This window comes from Melanotaenia boesemani, chromosome 22 (assembly GCF_017639745.1).
Source record: "Melanotaenia boesemani isolate fMelBoe1 chromosome 22, fMelBoe1.pri, whole genome shotgun sequence".
Taxonomy (NCBI): domain Eukaryota; kingdom Metazoa; phylum Chordata; class Actinopteri; order Atheriniformes; family Melanotaeniidae; genus Melanotaenia; species Melanotaenia boesemani.
The window spans coordinates 15,130,458-15,155,538 of record NC_055703.1 but is presented as its reverse complement, the minus strand read 5'-3'; the positions used below and the strand labels follow the sequence as shown (position 1 = coordinate 15,155,538).

At 38.8% G+C, this 25,081-nt stretch overlaps 1 protein-coding gene across 2 annotated transcripts in view; it reads right to left on the bottom strand.

Moving 5' to 3' along the window:
* The window catches only part of nhsl1b (NHS-like 1b), a 92,762-nt gene extending 68,654 nt beyond the window's left edge, over positions 1-24,108 (bottom strand). For both annotated transcript variants that reach the window (XM_041976766.1, XM_041976768.1), the window contains exon 1: positions 23,582-24,108. In XM_041976766.1, coding sequence (XP_041832700.1) covers positions 23,582-23,900 — 319 coding nt within the window. In that variant the 5' untranslated portion in view covers positions 23,901-24,108. The remainder of the gene's footprint in view (positions 1-23,581) is intronic.
* Positions 24,109-25,081: the final 973 nt, after the last annotated feature.

Here is a 25,081-nt window from a genome sequence, read left to right as displayed (position 1 = left end):
ATTTAATTTACAGTCACAAATTCTGACATAAACAGCAACGTCAAAAAAGAAACGGCTAAATATGAGAATGAGTTTTACTGAAAATTCAGATTATCAAATACACTCACACTTTACTGTTTTCAGTAAATATCAATATGATAAGAGAGAAGGTGCAAGAGAGATGAGTTTCCCAACCTAACACCTTAATAGCAGCACTGCTAACAAACAAAGTCACACCTTGAACTCATTGCTATTGTTGTGGTGAACAGTGCTGTGGCCTGTAAGTATGTTTGTTTGTGTGTGTAGGAAGACAGAAGGTTCCTGTTGTAGGACACATATTAGTAAGACATCTTTTTGTTGCTACGTAAAACATAATGAGGTAGTCATTGCCCTTTATTCAAGCTGTCCATACAATCTTTTTTACTTATTCATTAAGTCAGTCTAGAACTGATTCTCATTATCTTACAGCGATCACCTGGCCAAGACGCAGCTGCCAATAACTGCAAAGCAACACGAATACCAATTAAAATATTTCTGTTTGACATTTGATCAAACATATATATTAAAAATATACTTAAATAAAATCTTCAAGACAGTTACGATGATTAGTTTTGTGCTTCTGCACGTTAAGTGTGTTCAAACCTAATGGTTATAATGGAGGATGTAAAATTGTGTGTGTTTGTTATTTAGAGGACATTCATTTATAAAAATTGATATAATTCTGTATGACATAACCAGTGCAAGCACAAGGAGAAGGGCTCATTTAACATTAAAATAATGTGACTGAGAAATTTTGTCAACAAGGACCAACACCAAAAAATCCCTAGAAAAATTTAGATTCATTAAATTTACAATTTGTTTAAGACTAAATCATGAACTGACTACAAAACCAAATCATCCCTCTCACACGTGCCTCCCTCCCACTCTAACCTGGAGCCACCATCGTCATCTAAACACTTCACCTACAACCTACCTCTACAAACACCATCAGTTAAGTAGCCCTTCCATCGTCAAGCTACAACACACAAGTTCCTCAAATCCATGTTGTGTCATACCCTCCCCCCTGCAATTTATTAAAAGCTCATTTAAAAAAAAAAGTTACCTGTAATGAAGTGTACACCTCTCAGTCCATCAGCTTCCTTTCACTCTTCTCTGCAGTCCTGTTATCTTGTCATGCCATCATAGAATGAAGATTGCTCTAAACCACCACAATGCAGCTTGTGCTGATTACCACCAGCTTTGTATCTGTCACCCCCCCTCTTCTCTTTTTTTCCAATTCACACTCTTCACACATTTATTTTTCTACTTTAGCTCCTCATCTCCCCCCTCAGCTGAGTTCACACATCTTCTAACAAAGACTATTTCATTTTCAAACATTAAATTCTGCTATTTTAAAACTGAACCTGGCTACCTGTTTATGCTTAGATGATGTGTTAACTGAGTTTACAAATTATTTACCACAAAACAGTCCACAAGAACTAGAACATATCAACACACCAACCTGCATAGGGGTTCCTCCTTTGTTTTCGGGACAAAATCCTAATCCCTTTCACAGGCATGTTTTTATGTGAATGCTATACTGCAAACAAGCTACAACATTTGGCCTCTAAATTTCCAACAAAAAGACTATATAGACTATACACGCTGACACGCACACACAAATCAGTCTGCAAGCTCTGCACCGCCTCACTGCACACGTGAAGAGCCCACACACACGCTGACCAATCAAAAACCTGTCATGAGTAAAGAGGGGTGTGTGTGTGAGGGAGAGTGATGCATTCAAGGGAGCCCCTAAATAGTGACCCTCCGAACCCTGAGGTTGCTACGGTGATGTGGTTGCTATCTGCCATGGCCTGTACTCTCTTTCAACAGGTCTTCAGGCCCCTCTGAGTTATCAAGTTGGGGGTCATTGGCACACACTTTAGAAATAGGTTCTTTGTGGGGCTAAGCTCCTCAGCACTCAATCCTGAAGAATGGGCAGGTTTTTTTTAAACTAAAGGAGGTAACCTGGGGTGTGTTTGAGGTTTCAAGCCCAAATCAGTAACTAAATATGCAAGCACAAAAGTAAAACACAGCATTAAAAGTGAAATGTTTGATCTAGTCATAACTTGGGAGCATTTGAAGCACACAATACAATATTAGGGTTGCTTCTCCTGCTCTGGACCTTGGGTGTCACCCCCTGCTCCTCAGCTTTAATTTTCACATCATCCTTTTAAACATTTTTTTCCCCTTGGCTTCTTGGTCTGTTTGAGTGCTCTCCAGCTTTTGTCTGTGTCCACATCTCCTCTCTGGTGCTGAAGCAGACTGAAGTAATTACAGAAAACTGTCACAAAACACCACTCACAGCCATAAAACCCATACAAGAAAAGTCAGCCTTCAGCTGAACATGAGGTCGACTTTTGCAACTGCACATTAGTCAAACTCTCTGTCTTGTGCACATCATTTTCAGTTGGTCTCTGTGCTGTATTTACAGGTAATTATGGATTTGTACAACTTTCAACACGCTTCTTTTTTTTTATTGTTTGCTTTAATCATAACCTGCAAAATATGCGGAAAGCTTTCGGCTAACCCTTTCCGCAGACAAATTCATCACTGCTGTTCTACTTTTCCAGTCCTGTAGGAAACAACTGTGAGAGACGTGTCACATCCTGTGGCTGGACAGGGGGACAATCAGAAAGTACAATCTGAGGGAGGCGATTGGATGAGACAGCTGTCCGATTAAGAGCATGTTTCCTCTGAGGTCTGAGTGGACTGTCCAAGCTCTGGGGGAGCAGGGAGGATGGCGGCAGGGGCAGGAAATAGAACAGGATGTAGTTGACAACGCCATCTCCCACAGGATGCTGGGACATGCCAGGTTGATAAAGAGTTAGTTCATGGTTAATGTATTGAAGTGTGGACAAGGAGAGGTTAACCTGAATCCAAACACAAGCTACCAGTAAGAATTTTTGAAACATTAAATGGATTGGATGATGCTTTTTATAAAAGCTGCCCAAATACACACCAAGAATTCTTCAATGAGGTTTCAGCCTTGACAAGCTGTAATGTTTGTTCTTGTTCTGACTGCTTTTCTCACTTAGTTAATCCCTGAATTAATCTCTCAGTGCATCTTTGTTTTCACATAATCTGCAGATTCGTGTCTGCTGGAGCCTTCATGCAAACAATATGGTACGTGCTAAAGGTGGGAGAGTTGCTGCCACAACTGCGAACAGCTGAGCCCTCACAAAAGTATAAAAAAACATAAACATGCAAAAATTGTCTTTGTTTACATTCTCCATGCTTATCCTCTCCTCATTTCTCTTAACATGCTCTCTCTTGTCCACACATAGAAAACCATAGAAATATTATGGAAAATAGAACATCCATGTCAAACATGAGAATAAACAAACCAGCTAATAGACAACTAATTTAACAATGAGGAAACAACAGAAAGACTTTGGGAAATGTTGAGCAGACCAACAACCATTAAGGGTGTGTTTTGAATATATACATGCTGGCACAGTTTAACTCTATTTTCACACAGATTATGTGTGTGTGTATGTGTGTGACCAAACCTCTTCTCACACCCCACAGTATTTCATGTCAAGTTCGCACTCATAAGCAGCATAAGAAAACAAGCCAGGCCTTCAAATCATACCCACAAAAACAGAATTCTGGAAACAAGCACTGGCACATAGAGAGGCAGAAAATACACAAATGGTGAAAATCTTTGCCTTTCTGGCACCAGGATGTGACTGAGCCTCAAAACATGTCATCCTTCTGTGTTCCATGATTCCTGTGGCTCAAACAAAAAGAAAGACAGATGAATAGACAGCAAAAAACAAGAAATAAGCAAGAGAGAGCAAGATCTGAGACTGATGGAGCCGTAAGACAGCAGTTTGTGTGGGTCAATATCTGTGTGTGTCTGGACAGTATCAGTGGACGACTACAGCTTAGAGAAGACAGCAACGGAGTGTTTTTGTTGAAAGTCACTGAACACACACATGAAGACGAGAGGAACATGAGAAACAGGAGTGGCTGTGTTGGTCTGTGTTTAGTCAGGAATTAAAAATAAAAAGTAAACCTGTAATTTTCAGTGTGTAAAATTTTAAAGCAACACACAGCTTTAGGTTTTTGATACGTCATGCTTTATAAATCTGGATAATAAAGTGTCAAATGAAAATTTATGATGTCCCAATATTATGATGGAATATGATGGACAATGACTAACTCTGTTCAAGTGCATCACTTTCAAGGTCCTACTGGTGTTCATGTTAGCTCGCTCGCGGTCATGCTGTTACACACACCTGAATATAACAGCTGTCTTTAAGGGTGTCAATAACAACAGGGTTTTTCTCACCATTATAGAATTCAAATCTCTTCTGTTAAAAATCAAACAATATGACTCAAGATTTAAGAACCCATCCCTCCAGCCATTTTCTTCCATATAACTTGTTTTAGGTTACACTTGGCTATTTAAACTTCCCTCTTTCTAGCAAGCTCCTTCAACTCTTCTGTTTTATGAAGGCATTCCCAAGCCAACATTAAGACAATTTCTCCGTCTTGTTCTGTGTATGCCTCTGGGTTGTTCCATCAGTCGCATCACCTCACCTGTAACACGTCATCAACCGGTCTTACCAAAGCTTTTAAACCAAATTACTCTCCATCCAGGTGAGAATCTTAAACACCAGTTCAGAAATAAATAGTGCATAGTGACAAGCACTAAACTGCAAGTATCCATGGGCAAAGAAGAGAAGTGATTCTTTCTTTGCTTGAACTGAGGACTGCCCACAATTTACTAGGAGCACTATCCATCAAGGAAAGAAGAATGGCAGTAAATGAGACTACCACCATTGACAATTAGTTTCTCGTGGTTAAGTTCAGCCTTTCTTTTTTTTTAAATCAGGTTTTAATTAATTAATTCTGGCATTTGATGTTAGCCTTAGTTAAGCTGTGCTGGGGAAATAGCACACAATGTGTTGCCATAAAGCAATCAATCAAACAGACAAGATCCCAGTCATTAGCCAAACTAATTTAAAAAGCTGCCAGTGTGTTCAGTGGTTATTAAACAGCTCCCCATGATGGCTGTACAGTGTGGATAGAACATGCAAACAGGGTGATAAAAAGAATTACTAAAATAACACAGTGACACTAATAATTTTAGATTTATTACCACTTTAAATAATAAATATCATCAAGGTCTGTTTGATAAGAAAACAATTTGAGAAATAAAATGAGACTCAAGCAGAAAACAGTTTTAGTGGCATGTCCTGATAAAGACTAAACTTATATACCCACCAGATGGAAAAGATGCAGTTTTTGCACAGAAACAGAAACACTATATCTAGAACACCTGCATTGATGCAGTTATTTTACATTATTCTATTGAAATGTGGGTGATTTCCATTTATAGTACACACACAAAGAAAAGCCATATAGAGCAAAGAACCCATAGCCATTTTCATATGAATATCAGAGGTGTTTAAGCAAAATGAAGAAAAAAGAAGCAAGCACACTTGCTCAGTAGCAGCACACGCTCTGGGATATACACTGCTACGATCACAGATCATCTCACCAGCTGTTGCTCTGGAGATTTTACCTCAGGGTGAAAAATCTCAGAAAGAAGCCAAGAGTGAATGCTGCAGATATTTGCATTCTTACATGCTGCTCAAAAAGATTCAGGACTCCAGTACATGTGTGAAAGCAGCTCCAGTGAGTGTGTATGGACATATCTGACTTGTGGTGTTATGTTTCAAGCTGTCTGGGCCGTGCTATGGGTTGCTGGTAGACATGAACTCACACAATGGGCTTCTGTGTGAGATTGGGTGATGGGGAGAAGAGACTTAAAAGAAAAGAAGGGAGAAAGGGTGAAATGGATTTTGTAGGTCAAAACAAATCAAAATGGTTCAATCAGTATAAAAGAAAAATGAGACTACTCTTTGCTAGGTTTTCACTGTATGGACGTGTTAATGAAGATGTTCCCATGTTACATGATGACTTCCAGAAGTTGATACTGTCTGTCCACACATATTACACCACTGGCTTGAATGAGTGGGCAAAAAGTCTTTCACAAAGTATCGGGGAGCGACCTTTAATTGCTTAACCGCACATGTGGCAAAACTTAGTCAACTACACCCAAAGAACTCCACCCATACTCTGGCAGCAAACTGGAAAGTATTGGGGTTGAGTCCAAACCGCAAATCACCCTGCTGCTTCAAACCCTTGAAAAAAATATGAACCCCCAACTTGTGCAAGAATGTAGTTAAAACAAAGGGATGAGACATGGAAGAGTAAAAAGAAGAGCAGCTTAGACTGTTCCTGAAATTGCCTCCCCTCCCATTCCATGCAGAGCCCAGAACCACATGAAAGGCCAACTGGGTTGGGTTCCCATATGGGGAGGAGACAGGGGGCTGTGTGTGCGAGTGTGTTTTCAGACAGCTTAGCTGGTTAAGGGGGGCTCTCTCTGACCTACTGCCCCTGGTCTTAAGAAGCTAAGCAGGCAGCTGTTTTCTTGAAGACCCTCACTATCTTCAACACACACTCAACCCTGACCAATTAGGGCACCTAGTTATGTCATTAGTGGCTGTCTACCATAAATTCTGTGCTCCCATCCTCCCATCATGCTGCCTTGTCAGACCCCTTCACATTTGTATACCGTGTCTCATACAAAAGATACTTAAAATAGATTATTTTATGCTTATGTAAATCTTCAGATTGTTGAGATTTATTAGTGGCCAGATCATGAAATTTTCATTTATTCTCTGCAACAAGGGAAAGTTCAATGAATATTTCATCTGTATGTTCATGTTAATCAAGTAACTAATCTGCACAAATAATCTCAAGTTGTTGTTATCTTATCCTCATCCTAGCTGTTCCTATTAAAAAGGACGGATTATCTGATTACCATCTTGTATATTATAAATGTATTATAATATAGATCATTCCTGATTTTATCACTGAAACTTAGCTACAGCAGCAATGATGCCCTTTTCATGTCTGTTACTTTTGTTTGTTCTCACTGGCCAAACAGACCCAGTTAGCATTATGTCAACACTGCATCCAGTAAATACGAAAAACAGTTAGTACATTAGCATTAACTGTTTAATGCTCAAGGCTACTGCTGAAGGCAATTAAAAAGTTTGTGAATCCAGTGCAGTTAACACACATCAAGTCAGTAACATTTCAAAATGCCCAGGTCCTTGCTGTCACCCGCCACCCTGTTCACATTGCACACAACCTTGATTTTCCTCCTCACAGGTGGTCAGCCCACTCTGAGGTGGCAACCTGTGTTTTATTCAAGCCAGGTCCAGCTGAGTCCCAGGTGCCAAGGCTCAACTAACAGTGCCTATGGATGGATGGATGAAAGTAATTACATGTATTTACTGTATCCTGTTTTTTGTTTCTGAAATGCTAAAGTAAGACATAACAACATATATTGTAACACAGGCACTATAGGGAAAAAAAGAGTATTTAATCATATTTTGAGTTTTGGAAAAGAACCTCCATCCTGACAGCTGCTATTACAGTGTTTGTTGGTGTGCATCTGACATAAATCATCCTACGGCTCATAACTGTAAAGGCACAAATATTTTTGATAATGACCAGTCGGTCACATGCTATGACTTATCCAGCTGAAAACCATTAGTGAAAATTCATTAGTGCTTCTTCACTTTCACGAGTGCTATCAAATATGAAGTTAGTTCTAATCTTTGTGCAAAGCCCCAACTCCTCAACTCTTTTATCAAACACACCTCATCTTCTCATTTCAGGTCCCTTCCTCCTTGACTATTCAACCACTGATATGGGAATGTAAGCAGAATGGTCGGCATGCTGGGAGAACTCAACACTCACCAAGAATCTGTGTGTGTGTATTTGTGTCATTTTAAGTGTGTAACTGTGCTGGTCTGCCAGAGGGAATTAGCATCTATTTTCCTCTGTGTTGTGTGTTCCCTTGTCTGACTTGTCAGCCTCAACAGCACACAGGGTTAGGGTTAGATGCACAAAATAAGAGGAAAAAAAGGAGAGGAAGGAGGAGGAGGGTGAGAAAGGAAGTGAAGATCTGCTTAATAACAAAGTTTGAACTGACTGGTCTGGAAGCTGAGCCCAAAAAAAAAAGATAAAAAGAAAAAAAAAGTAGGGCTGGGTATCACCACTTATTTCCTGAATTGATTTGATTCACAACAGGTCATTTAAATTAGTCCATTTCTGATCAAAATTAGATCCCTGGGAGTAATCAGATTACTGTAATAATCTGATCTGACACATGTAGATTGTTGTCTACATTTACAGTGTTTCCTACAGGTACACAGCCAGAAATGATGTGATAAAAAATAAAAAATAAACACTAGGCACAGAAAACAATTAAGCTTTTTAAATGTCCTGATGAAGAGCGTTTTATTCAGTGGAGTCGCTCTAAATATTCTTTAAGTTTAGATCTCAAATAACATGTTGACATTAATGAGAAGGAAAAATACTCCGGCTGGTCCTCACTGGAGCAAGAGTGCTTCCTTCTTCACCTCCCTGGGAAAATTTTTAAAAAATCATATTTTGTCTGATAGTCAGCTGGTTGGCTTTCTTTGTGTGTGCATGTACGTTTATGTGTGTCGCATCAAGGCGGACCGCCGCTGCGGACACAAAAAGCAGCTATGACATGGCGTCATGTAAATGTGAGCGGTAATAAGCTGATAAATCATTTACAGGTGAATGTAATCCAGTGGTAGACGGAATGAATCTGAATTTGGCATTATATTGGCAAGAGAAGCTGATTTTGGTAGGAAGATCTCGCCGAGATGGTAAGTTACACAAAAGTGGGAAAAAGAAATGTATTAAAAAAATCTGAGTTTTATGAACTGATATTGGATTAATTCAATCTGAATCAATTCAAAGAGATTTTTTTAAACTGTGCTACTGTGTAGTTTGCTAAAACAGCTAAAACAGAGCTCTTATTTATACCAGAAAGCCAGTAATATATTTTGTATTGAAAATGTGTGGAGTAGGGCTGGGTGATCAATCGATAAAATCGATAAATCGAATTTTCCATTTCTGGAGATTTATTTTTATGAAAATCTGGATTTTTTTTCCATAGTTAGCAGCAGACTTAGCCCTCCCTCCACACCAGAACGGTGTTTGTCTGACAGATTTTCAGTGAAGTGACCCTTCACTCATGCCTGGGATTCAGCTGTGCGTATAACTGCAGTGAGAAATGCTGCTCTCTATGAGATGCAGAAGTCAACTTAACCTACAAACTCAAGTTAAGAGACCACCTTCATCGTGGGAAATATTTCTGCAGTGGATCCAGTACGATAAGGAGCCAGATGGAAAGAGATCACGGATTCAGCTGTGTCGCATATTTCTATGTATGATATGAAGTCGTTCATATGGTGGAAAAGCTATGACATTGTATGCTTTATTTTTGCTGGCATTCATCTATATAAATAAATAAATGCTTTTAATAAGTTTATTTATGTTTTTTTTAAAGAAAGAAAAATCGATTAAAATCGGAAATCGGATTTGGTTATAAAAAAAATCGTAGATTTTATTTTTAGGCCATATCGCGCAGCCCTAGTGTGGAGCGTATCTGGATATACAACCAAAGACTGAAGTTTGTAAACATGCATGTCTGATGGTTTGTCCTGCAGTATGATGCGTTTCCTTGTTTTAATTTTACATATGAGAACCAGTTCAGCAAACTGAGGAAAATTAAACCAGAAAAACAGTGAAGAGAGGAGACGCAGCAGATAAAACTGAAACACGGGCTATAAAATAGCAGAGTGGTAAACAAAGACCAGACTTACACATAAATGATTGATAAAAGAGAAAGATTGATGGATTTTCCTTTTCCTCTCAGCCCTGGGGGATCTGACATTTCAATCCAGACCACTCATCACTGCCTCAACAAAGACCCTCAGTCTATCTCTAGACTTCCATGGTCTCAACGGCCCAGAGGACCGCTCCCCCAAGGCCAAGAGTTCTCATTGGGCTCATTAACCTGCCTCCCAAACCAACTTCATTCAGGGCCTTTAAGGCTCTTGACCAAGTTTTTCTATTGGTCCCTGGAGGCTGAAAGTGAAGTGGGGAGTGATGAGGCCCATACAGCAGGAGACGCAGCTGATCGGGTAAATTCAGCTCATTTCTTGCAGACAGTAGAGGCACACTGTTGGGGCTGAGGGTATTTAACTGGAGAGGGGGCGCAGAGGGGGATTTCTTTTATGTGGTGCTGCCTTGTTAGCAGCTGAGGGCCCCACTCTGGCTAACAGATCAAACGAAGGAGAGATGTTTGTGTGTGTGTGTTTGTGTATTAGACAAAATATCAGAAGAGCAAGACAAAAAACAAAAAACAAAAATATAACATGAATGAGTGGCATACTACATAATGCAGGATCATCTGTGGATGCATTTTCTAATTACCTGACCTCATTGTTTCAGTTCTTCTTATGTACAATAAAATAAGCTGCAACAGAAACATCATTCTGGCCAAGTAAAGAAACAGTTACAAAGAAAACTGAAAACATCTGCAAACAGACATAACCAGAAAACTGGTGGATATTGCTCTGAGCAAGGAACCAGATCCTGGTGACGAATCCAACATGAGTGAAACTGCCCCACAACAACTTCAACTCAGATGACACTACTGACAGGTGCACAATAATAGTTACCTGATCCACTGCAATGAGATCACTTTATGTCCTCCAGCCAGACACAATAGCTACAGATGCCTTCAGCTGAGATGTTTTTGGGGACTAATTTCCTGCTTTATTCACCCAACAGAAACTGCACTGTCATTAAAACTATGAGCTGGACATGTATGGTCTTAAAATAAAAATAAGGATAATTGCAAATATTTTTGGAAAAATAATTAACCTCACAAACATAGTTTTCGTGACCAGCATATTAATGTTTATTTTGTTTGCCTTCCTTTCCTGGTTTCCCCTGTTTTCTGCTTATTTCACAGCATGCAGAGTCTGCAGCTCCCTGGTGACAAACTGTTCTGCTCAACCTGAGCAAATAAGAAAATGTTCTCTCTTTTTTTTTTCATCAAGTATTAAGATTCACCTTCTTATGGAGAAATTGCCTGGGTGTGCAGTGAACACACCAGGGGAGATTTGTTGTCTCGACCAATAAAAACCACATCTTTACCCAACAACACACCCAATCAAACAGCTAATGACCTGTCCTTGTCTCACACGCACATTCACTTTCCTTCCCCACAGAGCTGAGTCAATTTTACAGGACATTAGTCAGCAATAGCCTAAAGATTGCACATGCAGCACACCCATTAAAATGTAAGCCCCTTCCCTTCATCAAGAGGAGCTGCTCAAATATCTTTGGGCGACATAGCTGAAGCAGGAAATTTACATTTTGAGTAAGAAATGTTTTCAGGCTACATAAAGAGTGGATTTTATATTCATAATCTGTCCTGATCAGAATCTGGAGACCAGCAGAAACCTCAATGTGTGGGTCAGAGAAAAACTCAAGCCAACAACAGCAGCAGCTAAATGCCAGTGTGGCCATAATATATTCAGAGGATTTGATTTGTATTACAAAGGAAACTCAAATGTCAACATTAAACACAGTTTAAAGTAACCTGCACTTACTGATATCCATAATTGCAGGTCTCCACCCATATTTCCTATAAACCATCAGGTAAGACAACTGTAGACATTGTTTCCTATAGTCCACCACTGTCTCGGATTCACGTCCTCCAGCTGACAGCATTACAGGGCAGATACATGAGTGGGTGTGCAGACTCCAGCTGGGTTTACAGAGATTAACCATTCTGTAGCCATATGAAATAATATTCCACACAATCCCCATCACTGACTCCAAAAGTCTGGTCTTACTGTGTGGCACAGGCACACATACACACACACACAAACACAGGACTGGATTTTTAGAGAGCAGTCCAGCATGCTGATGTATGGGATTATGTTAGTAAACCTGCTGGTGAACATTAATACCATTCAAAATGTTATCTGCAACGATAGCTACGCTTACATTGACAAATATTCCGTCTATCCAAATTAAATCAATCTGATCGGAGATTCCAGCTGACGTGTTTACATGGACACTAGATAAAAGTGATCAAATCAGTTGTAATTACATGATGGATATATTTAATACGACTGTGCTGTCATGCACAGTGCCTACTAGTTCAGAATAAATGTTTTCTTTTCCTTTTTTTCCCCTTTTTAAAATAAAAAAGCTCAATAATTCTTCACTCTTTCAGTTTTTAACAATAATGTTGTACCAACCAGTCCTGTTCTGCTGCCACCATGTTTCAAGTCTCCCTTGAAATTTATTACGTCACATGACCCTCACATGTTTCAAGCATATGCAGAGACAACATACACCACAAAAAGATCGGAAACGACTAATACACACCTCTCATTCAGATGGAAAATTCACACATACTGTACTTGCTGTCTATTTTTTATGCATTATCTGATAACACTGAGTTTGAGCACTTAAAGCTGTCTTTTTCCTTTCATGTAATTATTTTATTATTTTTCTAGCCTGTACCTCTTTAATATTTGAATTACATCATGTATGCTTGTTTGTAGAAAGTATTTTATTAGAGGCTTGTTTTGCCTTTCAGTTACATCTTCATGTGATCCTGTCAGGCATACAAATCAATATTAAATCAATTTATAAAGTCTAAACAGTCCTGAATGCATGATAGGTAATATTTATACTACAATTCAAGGTTTAGATCTGTTATCAGCTATTGTTTGGAAAAAGCCAGAAATGCTATTGACGTTTATGCTAATGAAACTTGGGTTATTGTGATTATACTAAATGAATGAATAAAAAGAAGCAGTCAACATCTTAGAGCAAGTTAATCCAGAATAAAAAGTAAACACAAAGGTCAGCTGTAAAATAGGGTGTAACATTCAGAAACCGAGGACATGGCTTCATTAATAACTCCAAATTAATTTTTGCATGTTTGTAAAGAATCTGTTTCATGGACAAGATAAGCCCACCAATTTTTCCCCCATCACTCTTCTCAGAGTATCTTTTGTAAAAGGTAATATTCTCTAGTAAGAACATTAATAACAAGACAAGTAGTAGGGTAGTTTTCTTTAAAGCCTTACCTGTGATGATGAAGGATGCTGATCATTATAACCTGAGAAAGTAAATCAGTGATGTATATAAAAACAGTAGAATGCTATTATTACCCTATGCTGTCAGCTTTGGGCTTTGCTAATAGCAGAGAGGCATTCCTTAACAATAAATAAAAAAAAACTAAATTATATGTGGTCATTTTTGTGATAAGTTGGAACCTTCTTCAACAAATTACACACTTGTATGTCTTAAGATTTTAGTTCGCTCATCCCCAGTTGTTGAGTTATAATACACAAAGTCAGTGTAAAGAAAAAGAAAATCATGAGATCACAGTTTCACCTCCTGAGGCTTAAACTTGTTGTTTATGTGTGTTTATGAACGTCAATGTTCTGTTTCTGTGTCAGCAGATGTGTGCACAAGCTGAAACCCCCCTAAACATAATTTTCCCCATAAGACAACGTTCATGTTTAACAGACAATAGAATAAAAACCTCCTACCTGCACAGCACCCTGTGTGTGTGTCATTCATTCAGAAGATTCAAATTTCTACATCCATCCCCTCAAAATAGAGTAGGGAAGAAGAGAAAAAAATTCCCAGGCTCCACGTGGGTTGACCAACATGGCAGCAATTTTTAAACAATCCAACACTACATCCCATGCAAAAAAAAACATGCAAATGGCAGTTGCAGTAGCATTAGTAGCGGTAGTATTCTTTGTACCACTCCAAACACGGACAGATGGACGCTTTGAAGGGCACTGAGTGCACATGTATGCACAAACGCACAAAAACACAATGAGGTCTCTGTAGATAAGGCAGACAGCTAAAGCTGCTGCAGAGGAAAATTCAGTAGTCAATGGGGATTCCATCAGGCACTATGTCATATTTCACAGTGACAGACACACACATGCACACATCCTACAGAGCTCTGGGGAAACAGAGAAAGATGGATGAAGAGCAGGGGATCTCCTTCAGGAAAAAGATGGAAAGACAAAAGAATTTTATTATGGTCTACTTGTTTGAGCCATTAATAAATAAATTAGCAAGCAGTAAACTGAGATGCCCAAATCAAAGTTGAAACTCTTTAACATCAGTTTTGAATATTTAAACTTTTACATTTGAATTAAAAAAGTAGCAAAGACATGCACAGTATTCTCTGAAAACTTGTGTTTTCATCTCACAAATAAGAGAATAATCTCATGAAAGTTGAAAAATGCACAGCACCAGTCAAAAGTTTGGAAACCGGTACTCATTCATTTTGATTTGAAAGAGGGTGGATGTGCAGAAAGTGTAGATAATCAATCTTTTATTTTAGGTCACACACATCTTTGTCACTCCACAGTACACACAAAGTCACAGAGCTGATAAATATGTGGTTTGTTGAAATAGAGCCAATAAAAATTGTTTTGGTTGTGGCGAGTCAAGATGTAAATAATTGTAAACCAGACAAAGTGCAGATTTTTGCAAAGATCCTCTAGAGTTCAGCTTTGACAACAATCAGAGGCTACATAGAAATTAGAATAACATTTACCAAATGAGACACAAATACAGGTCAGAATTCACCACATAATCCCTGCACATTTATATTTCATTGCTTTATTATTGATTATTAATATTCTTCCGGTTAAGACTAAATTAGAGTTGAAATGGCTGAAATAGTAAGGCAAAAATAAAATGTAGATGTAACTCGATTAGTCAGAAATGTTCAGCACTTTAAGCATTTTGAGGGAACCGAGCGTGTTTCAACTTTTAAACACAAACTCTGGACAAGCAACCACAATATAAACACTGTGAATAATACATATAAAAAGTCATGAAAACACCCCTTCATATGGGCCTAAAAGAATTCAAATAAAATGATAATAAATTAAATACATTTAAATCTTTTTGTGGTTCTGTGTATAAAAATTCAAAGCTAACAAAAGAACCTAAATTATATTTCTACTCCGCCAATGCTAACCTGCATGATTTTATATTAAAAAGTGGATTTACAGAGACTGTCCTTATGTATTCTATTCAAAGTTAACTTTCTCAAGTCCAGTTCAGACAATATATTTCCATCTGCTTCGCTGTGTTCTGTCACTAATACAGGCCTCATGGACACAATCATGATTCTAAATATAGTGTTGAACTGGGATGTAAATGTTTAAGTGGCACAGAGCCATGCTGACTTCTACAAATGCTAAACAAAAGTATAACAGCCAAAGAAAAATACTGTAATCATTGATGGAAGTTCTACAGAATGAGGTAGGCTATGTGATGATGACAATGAACCCTTCGGGCATTGGCAGGAACTGAGGACAGCAGATTGTGTTGCCATCCTCTAAAACAAACACACAGAGGCCAGGGTGGTGGTCAGGATAGGAAGTAAACATCATTCTGAAAAAAAGTGTAAAGATTTTGAAAATAAATGTTAGAACTGTGGGCTTTAGACAATTTATGTGTGGTACTTCCCCACTCTGATTGAAATTTAATCTTTACAAACTCTGCAACAGCAAGCGTAAATAGAGCGCACCTCAACACTAACAACCCAACCATCATATCAAGCTGCTGACAGTTGGAACAGATATCTTACAGGCTTAAATCTTGGATTTTTCCATTACAAAACATATGGAAAGTTTTCTACCTATATTTAGACTAAATTAACCTACTTGTTAAAGTGCTGAACATTTTAGAAATGTATTATATCCATCTATAACTACCAACAATGCATACAAGCAGTGAATCAGATCAGTTGGCAGTGCAGTAAGATGCTCAAGACACACTGGAATTCACTAACCCAACAATGTGCCCAGTTATTAAAAGATATGTCTGCATGAACCAAAAAATGACCCTAATGACTCTCTTGTTATTCATCTTGTTTATTCAGCTGAAGAAAACCTAAGTTGTGCAATGTCACTAATGTTTACATTGCTAAATTTATGCCTGAAAAGAGGGAACCAGCAGCTGTTTCTAATGATTTATCTGCCAATCCAAATATAGCCCAGACTCCACCCCAACATCTGAAATTCCCATGACCAATTTTAAAAAGCAGCATTTAAAAATGTTCAGCTCGCAGCCAAATAACTGCATTTAATCTACATAACAGATCTAACTAAAGTCTTGGCTTGTTGTGGCCTTTGTTCTGTTGATGCTGATGTTTCTGGTGTCATTTACTCCCCAAAAGGGCAGTTTACAGATTTTTTTTCTAATACGACAGTATGCACCACTTACAAAGTGTGTGTGTTTTTCTACAGGGTGTGTGTGTGTGTGTGTTTGTGCAGGAGCACAAGTGACAGATGTGGAGATGTGGCATAAAATGTTTGTTTATTTTTCCTGGAGCGATCATGGAGTCAGACTGTATGATGAGTGTGTACACTGTCTCCATGCTTTGAGTGCAGATGCATGATAACAATAGGCTTTATGTTCCTGTTAGATGAGCTCCCACCTGCTGCAGTATGTCATTATGTAGTGTATGGATGTGTGTTTGCCTGCCTGCCTCCTGTGCATGTCACTGACAGACTATAATATTACACAGGATGTAGTGTATCCTACGGTGAAGGTGGAGCCATTTACATTATTGTTTATTTAAATTTTTAGCCTTATAAAAGCTTGTGAAATGCTACAACTGGTTTACTGACAAAGTTGCATTTGTCATGAAGATATCAAATAGTGCAGCATGTTCTCAAAGCTCACACTGAGGACATGATGACCTGTTCTGAAACATGAACTTGGGTTTTTCCCAAGATGTGTATTGAATTAAAGGGATGCTTTTACACAGTAGCTGCCATTGTATTGTGGGATCAGGGGGGAAGTGGCATAAAAAGTTAGCCGCGACATACATTCAGCAAATATTGATCAAATTAAAGATGCAAGTATCTAAGTTCAAAAGAAAATAGTTATAAGAATCTGGCAAGCCATGTGCACTGCTAGTATCTGATTGGTAGACTCCCACTAACAGTAAAGACCTGATTGGCAGATGCATATGCTGAAAATTAAACAATTTCCCAACTTCTCAAAATAACACAGTCAGCTGAACACACACATTTCTATAAATTGAAGCGACTGACCCATATGTTTCATATATAAGGAACCCATCACCCAAACACGCATTTTATCTACAAGCAGCTGAAGGCCAGCCCCTCTGACCAATAGAAACTTCAGACAACATAAAAAACAACAACTTTCCTTTAGATTATGTTTATCTCTACAATGGCACTAATCTGACAGCTATACATTTTTAAAACCATTACAACTTTACATAGAAACTGAGGCTACAGTGAACAGGGATAAGAAAAAACTCCAGTACCAATCGCCCACAACATAAAAATTAATGATTAAGCAAAATAAAAAGGGTCTAAGTCCAATTTGAACTGTGACAATTGTGACTACTTTGTACCCGCCCATGAATATCAAATGCATTTAAAAGGATAAAAGATTTTAAAAAACAAAAAAAATGTACAGCGCAAGCCAGTGCACTGACTATAAAAGAAGCAGGATCATCAAAAGATGAAGGATGAGTAAGGGAGTTGTGTGTGGCAATATGAGGGTTGACATCAAAGTGTAAAGAACAGACAGATGAGAGAGGAAAGGTCTGGAAACCATATGAAAGCGCAGGAAGAATAAAAGAAAAGATATAGAGCAGGGAGCAAGAGAGGGGAGAGAGGAAGAGACTCTCCAACAGAGGAAGGAAAGAGAGAAAGCTCAGGCAAAAAAGGGAGTGCCTGACAATGGAATATGCTAAAGCATCATTTCACTTCTGTGTACAACCTCGTATACACAAGAATCCACATAAACAAGTTGTGCAATTGTCCTGATTGTGAACACGAGTGTATAATCTTGATAATAATAATAATAATAATAATAATATATTTCAGCTCCAGCATTTCAGCTTCTCTTTGTCTCTCAAGGAAACACATTTAGACCCGAACATCTGGCCATTTGTAATAATTCTGGATCTGGAAACACTGTGGAGTACAACTCCATTTTCTCTTGAGCAGAAGTCACCATATCAGGGATTAGGTCTTCCTCATCTCCCCACTGGATGGTTAAACTCTGGATTACCCCACAGCACACTCCCTTGCCAACTTGCCAGCCCGTAAGCCCTACATGTTGGTTCTGAGACCATAGAAACATCTACACATGTGTGGACCGGAATAAAAAAAACCTCTCTGAATGTTCAAGTCACTTCTAATCCATTTATTTAGGAAGTTTTCTTAAGAGAGCAAGAAGTTCGAGTAATAAAGTGATAATGGAGCACATATCCTATCATTACTTCTAACAATGAAGTTATACTCTCATATCCTCATGACGATCAGTATTCGTAAATTAGTTCATTTCTTGTTTATTTGTCAGGGACCACGTACAAAAACATTATACACAGGGTAAAGATGCTCTGTACCAGATTATAGCATTTTTGCTAATTTCCATCTGCAAAAAGAAAACGACAAATCAAAAGAAAAGACTTTAAAAAGTCACTTAAAAGTATAAATAAAACAAATGGAAAGACATTAGTGCTGACAGGCTTGATTTCTAAAAATCCATTTCTTTGTCTCTCTTGAGAAGTCTCTAAAATTTCCATTTGTCTTCAGTTCAGTGGGGAGCTTGTTCCATTGCATTAAGGCTTTGTATGAAAAAGTTATTTGTCCAAAAGCAGTTTTTTGTAATGGGATTAGCATTGCCAGCTACATGGGGACCTAGTTGTTCTGGCTGTTTGTTTAGAGGTCAAACACACAAATGACTTAAGAGATGATGGTGCAGTGACATGAATTATTCTAAACACCAAGTGTACATTTGCAAACATTATCACATAACCAAAACTTGAAATCTTGTGTTTAGCAAGTATACGACAGTAGTGATATTTTTGTATTTTCTTATCCAGTATCTTAATGGCTTCTTTACATAGAGATTAAAGTGGTTTCAGAATTGTGCTATTTGCTAGGACCAGCATGAGATACAATAAAGAAAGTGGGACAAAATCATTACATTCAGAAAATATTTTGCTCTTTCTGGTGTAATTGAATTTCTGATCTGAAATTATCAAGATTGCATTTCAAAGTGTGGCTCATGTGTTTTATGTGCTTTTTAAAACTGAGCATTGGCTCTAATATAATGCCCAGGTACTTGAACTCTATAACATTTTTATTTGCTCCATTAACTGTTATGATAGGATAGTGTAAAAATAAACCAGGCCTGTCCTCACCTCTATACAGTTGGACTGACTCAGTAAGGAGATCTAACCATTAAATAAGGCCATGAACCAACCATGAACCATAGAAACAGCTGAGCCCAATCATCTAATGCTGACATGAAACAGGTGATAAAATATATGTGTATACACTGTTGAATGATCCAGTTAACACAGCCCCTCAAATCAAGGCTTACACACAGAGGCCTCTAAATTTAGCCATTCTCTTATTAATCTCACTGTCTCATCTGATTTTCAGCAAATTTGTGTCTGACAAATTTTCATTAAAAAGAGAAATTGCATGACAGCACCGCGGGGTAACATCTGTTGTCAGAACATCGTACATGGTTACCATCAATGATATTATGCCAATACTGACAGCCTGCAGGGAAAATACATGTGTGAGAACTAATTTGAAGATTAAAAACAACAGTGTTCACACTGAACCCCTCTGTGCTCTGATCAGGACTGGATCTAAATGCTGGGCGGCTAAAAGCCGTGAGAGAGGGCAGCTCTATGCACACTCTCACAAACTCATACACACAGTCCAAGTCGGATGCAGTTCAGTGGTTCCAGTTCTCCAAATGCTACAGCCAAGTCCAAGTAATTTTCCCTATTTTTCTCCTCACATTTCCTTGCTGTTGGTTCTTGACCATCCCTTTTGTTCCTCATGGGAGCAGGTTGACCTCTAAAACCAGGCCAGGCTCCTTTTTCTGGAACAAACCCTGTGGGAACTGACTTGTGGATTCTGACTGCGTAATGACTGCTCTCTATCAATGAATGAGAAGACCCCAGCCAGCCTGAGTGAATCGTGACAAGAGTGAATTAAGGTGGTATAGACCCTGTTGTGCATGTGTGTGTATATGTTTTTGTGATAAGCAGCAAAAGACGTTTAAAACAACAACAAGAAAAAAACATAAACAGTAATTAGTTTATCCAGGCATGACTGTGACTTGAATGAGGCAGAACTTGGATCATATTCAAGCAGTTTAGCTTCACCATCGTTATCTGCATAACAGAGTTGCAGTGTTTGACACTCACAAGCTGTGCAGTCCCAGCCTGAGTCACAAATGTCCATCAACTAACAAGCCAAGAGTGTGTGTCCACCACACACATACACAAAGGTCTTTGAGAAACACTTGAATGTAGCAACACACCCTTAACATGATAGCATGAAGCAGATGAAAGACCAAGCAAAGACATATGGCTATAAATATCTGAGGGATAGAGGGTGGAATGCTCAGGGCTCAGTGTGTATGAGTGTGAGAGATATCATGGACTACTGACATGAGCAGGTCAGCAGGAAACATGTCGTTTTAGCTTAGTGTTTGTAAGTGTGTGTTTGCAAGATCCAGCTGGTGGGCATCAAGACGTCTGACAGGGAGGCTCTAAGTGTCTCCAAACTCCAATTAACCTTCACTGGTTTGACCTATTTTCAGTAATAAAATAACTATTCCCAATTCAACACAGGGCTAAATTTGGCAGAAGAGACTTAAGTGCAGAATGCATAGTTAAAGTCACTCTTTACATATGCAGAGATGCCCTCTGGTGTATTCACAAATCAAAGTCTGCACAGGTGGTGTTCAGGCACAGTAATGAGCTTTAGGTTACTTTGAAATGTTCAAAGCCCAATACACAATAACTGCATATAGGCCACCAAAAGGTGTTAAGAGTAGGTAAAATGTTTGGCTGCATAATATCACTCACACAGTGTAAAACAAAAAGACTTATTTCATCAGTCAGGCTGAGATTTAACCATACAACTTGTCCACTTCTAATTGTTCTTTCCTCTTTCACTGCACTCCCCTTTTAATCACACAGCCTATAACAAGGACACAATCCTAAACTGAATGGCCAGTTTACTTGGTGGTGTTATGAAATGAATTAAAACAAATTTATTAATACCAAAGAGAAGTTATACATTTTAGTTATAACGTAAAAATAAAAATAGGAAACAACATGGAAATACCTGGTTGCAATGACAAAACTACAATGCTGCAAAATTGTCAATAAGCAGTGTTTCATCACAGCACCGTTGGGTAACATTTTAACGGAGGTGTCCTAAAGCGAGCTCAGGGAGGACAGAACACCTCCTGTGGAGCAGAAGGGCAAGAGGCAATGAATCCAGACCGGTGAAAGCGGGGCCTCACCATCCTTCTGACTTTTTGGGTTTTAACATATTTGGGAACATTAGTTCATTTCCAGCATTTGCTCTCCCAGTTTTCTTAATATTATTCATACAACTGAAAATACCAGGGTGTGGCACAAGAGATTCTTGACACAAACATAGCTGATATGGTCCTTGTTGGCCCCCAGCAGAAATCCAAGCTAGCCAGTGTAGACTTAGTTTAAACTCTTGACTCCGAGTGTCAGGTGTTCCCCGCTGATGCTTTAAGGAATAACCTCTGAACTTTGCCCTGATACCCGCTACATCAGCAAAAATGCTGACAAAATAAACATGAGCAGGAAATCCCATTTGCCCATCTATTTCCTGTTCAAACTTACCCTGATTACTTTGAGTGGATGGGCATACAGCAAGACACACACTCATTACACACCTCTTTCAATGGAAGCCTTCCAGCAAAAAGAAGGGCCCCTTATGTTGCCCCTCACCAGTAACACGATCCATCTCTGAGCTGAGGGTAGACCCACAGTAGTAGGAGACAACAGTGACCAGCTGCTGTTAAACATTTACATGTAAACTATACGCTGATAAAATTATGTAATGCAGCGTATTCATCCCAGCTGTGCTTCCCAAAGGGCAACATAAGATTAGGTTTTACTGAGAATTTAAAGTTGGAGCCTTCATTACACACAATGCTTATAAGTACTGCTGTGTAAGTCAGTAACAGCTCTAAAATACTACAACATATCTTTTCTTCATGCAGTCAGACCAGTTACACAGTAACTTTCATTCAAATATTCATTCAAAGCATCCCCACCAGCTGTTCTGTTTGACATTTTCAAACAAATAAAAAACTCCCTTCCTGGAGAAATGCTAGAAGGCACTTCAGAAGTCAGGTGTTTTTACGTGTGGAAACACTTAATCAAGCTGATAGGTTCATTTAAAGTCAGTGCTTCTGTACAGCCAACATTTTGCTTGGGGCCATGTGTGAGCTGGCAACTGCAGATCACTACATAACACACTGCATTCCTGTCCTCTTTCTCACACCTTGCCTTCAGCTGCTAGCTTGCATTGAGTGACTGAATGACTGACTTAAAGGGAACAAACTTTGGTCCGCAACAAAGCTTCATCAGCTAGAGATACTAGAAGAGGCAGAGTTGCGGTGTGTGATAACACAAAGGACTGGTTTAATGTGTGAAAGCTGTTATGAAGAGGGCACCCTATCAGTCCATGTGTGTCTTCAACCTATTGCTCATCATATACCACATATAGTCATGTCTGGGATCTGTCTGCTCGGTTTATCACTTTCAAGCAACCAGTTTTGAGTTTCTGTTAGTCACAGTCAGAACAGGGTGAACAGACAGATCAGATGAAGGAAGGACAATTTAAAAAACAAAAAAAAAGAGGAAACAAAAGTCAGTGAGTCAGAACTGGAACCCTCCTCTTTTGCTGATGTTCAGAGGAATTTGGGCTGGTCTTTTTAATCCTATTTTGCAACATACTTCTGAGGCCAATTAGATAAACAAAGTAGCAATGCCGGAAATCAGTGGGAAACATGATCCAATAACTACCACACTTATAAACATTAACACAAAACAACCTGTTAAAAAGGAAACAGTTGTCTGAACAGGCTCCACTACAGATCTGTATCAACAGAGATAAAATTACATCCATCTTAAGTCTTAAAGTTGCTGACTCAGGCACAGTAGTACAAGCAACAGTAAGAGTTAATATATAACCACTGTAAACCACCAGAAGCAGCAGTACAATGGCAAGCCAAACAAACATCAAGTCAACTGTTGGCAAACTTTGTTTACAACCTTAAAGCAGCAATAAGAAGTGAAAAAGAAGGCTTTCTGTTATCTCATTCTCCTTTGAAGACCTAACACAGATGGCCAATATGTTGAGAGGAGATCCATCATTTCTGACAGGAAACAATGACTCTATTAACATATAACAGCCATGTGTTGAGGGGATACTCCCCCTGACCATGTCAATGGACAAAACATGACAGTCACCTTGGATGTGACATGCACCTCTCACAAATGAGAACCACAGTCCTGAAAAAGATCACACCTGCTTCATATTAATTTTTTTAAGTCTCAAAAATCTTGTTTTTCAGAAGCAGATTTAACCCTTCTCTCTGTTGAACCATTTAAGATTTAAACATAAAGGAGTATGTCATTCATCCATATGGACCTAAAAAATTGTATGACTGTGTCTAGTTCTACAACAACAGTAAGGTAATTCGGCTCAAAATAGTTTAGGAAACTTACGGATTTTGACTTTCTTGGGATCTAACTTGCAGATTTGGTTCTGCAGAATGTGCAGGCGCCCCTGAATCCTGCAGGATCTTCTGAACACCATCCCTGCTTCCATCTCAATGCCCAGGAAGATGTCGCTGGCATGTCGAGAAAGGTCCGAAAGTTGGTGAATTATGCTTGTAAATGTATGACAGCTGACCTCATCCAAAGAGGAGAATAAAACAAGCTTTCGCAGTTTGCGCCTGCCGGCTTCTTCCTTCGGTTTCCAGCCATCCCTCGCCGACAATCTACTCACGCGCCGCGGCTCAACAGTCCTCTGATGAAAGGGCATATTCAAATCATACCAATAACTTCAGCAGGAGCGAAAACTAGTCACGACAAAAACGAAAAACCTCACCGCTTTAAAACAAACCCAAGTAAATCTACATTCGTGCGGTGGATATTATTTTCGAAGTAACATATTTCTTCAATCCCGCCATATTTTTTTGTTTTTCAAAGCATGGGACTTTGTGCTGCTGTACACCGGAGACGTTGCCTCTCAAAGTCTATTCAAATCCAACCAGACACAGTGCAGGCCGGAGAAAAAAAACACACCAGGAAAAGTGGGGAAAAGTGCAAATAAAAACCCGGACTATACTTTAACCACCTGTAGCAACTGGAGCGGGAGCCAGTTACACAGAGGGCTTTACCTGCTTTTCTTCGAGATCGACTGAGGCAGCGGTGAACCACAAAACATGGAGCGGATTTTTTCACAAGCTGAACACGGAATGTAGTACGTAGAAACCTAATATATAGTCATTTTTGGAGGTTTTCTTAGCATTAGTCTTAAGCGTCAAAATGGAGACTAATGGAAACAATATTTACTGCATGTACTCATATATACCTACATACACTCCGCACAAAAAGTGAAGGACATTCAATTTTGGGTGAAATTGATGACAAATATAAAAAAATTATGTTACACTGATATTACATCATATGACATTTAATTATAATCATGCAATCATTTGTTAACATAAAAGTATATAATGAAAGAAAAGCTTACAAGAGTAGGTATACCACAACATAAAAATTCAACGTCTCAATCAGTTGCCATGTGTTAGGTGCTGTCTCGGGCTGATTGTATTAAAATGTGAACAGTATGATAACACAAGTTGTCATACAACGATGAAGTTAGCTTTGCCTCGATATATGTGTAAATGGTGATTCCAGACTTTTTTGGGGGGGAACCTAGACCATATTAGACCAGGTCCTGATCAAAAAACTACAATACTTTTGGTTTTCGCCACCGTTTTTACACCTGAACCGGCTTCAGTGTCATGTGGACATAGCCTTAGACATTGTCCTTAGACTTTTCAAATCTGGACTGAAATATCCTACACAGTGTGTCGATTCACTAAAACAAAGGTTCTGATTTGTGAAACCTTTATTCTGTTTGTGAAAATGCTAATTAGACTCATTTTGTGACATCTTTGGCATCTAGACCACATTAGAAAAAGTCATGTGAAAAAA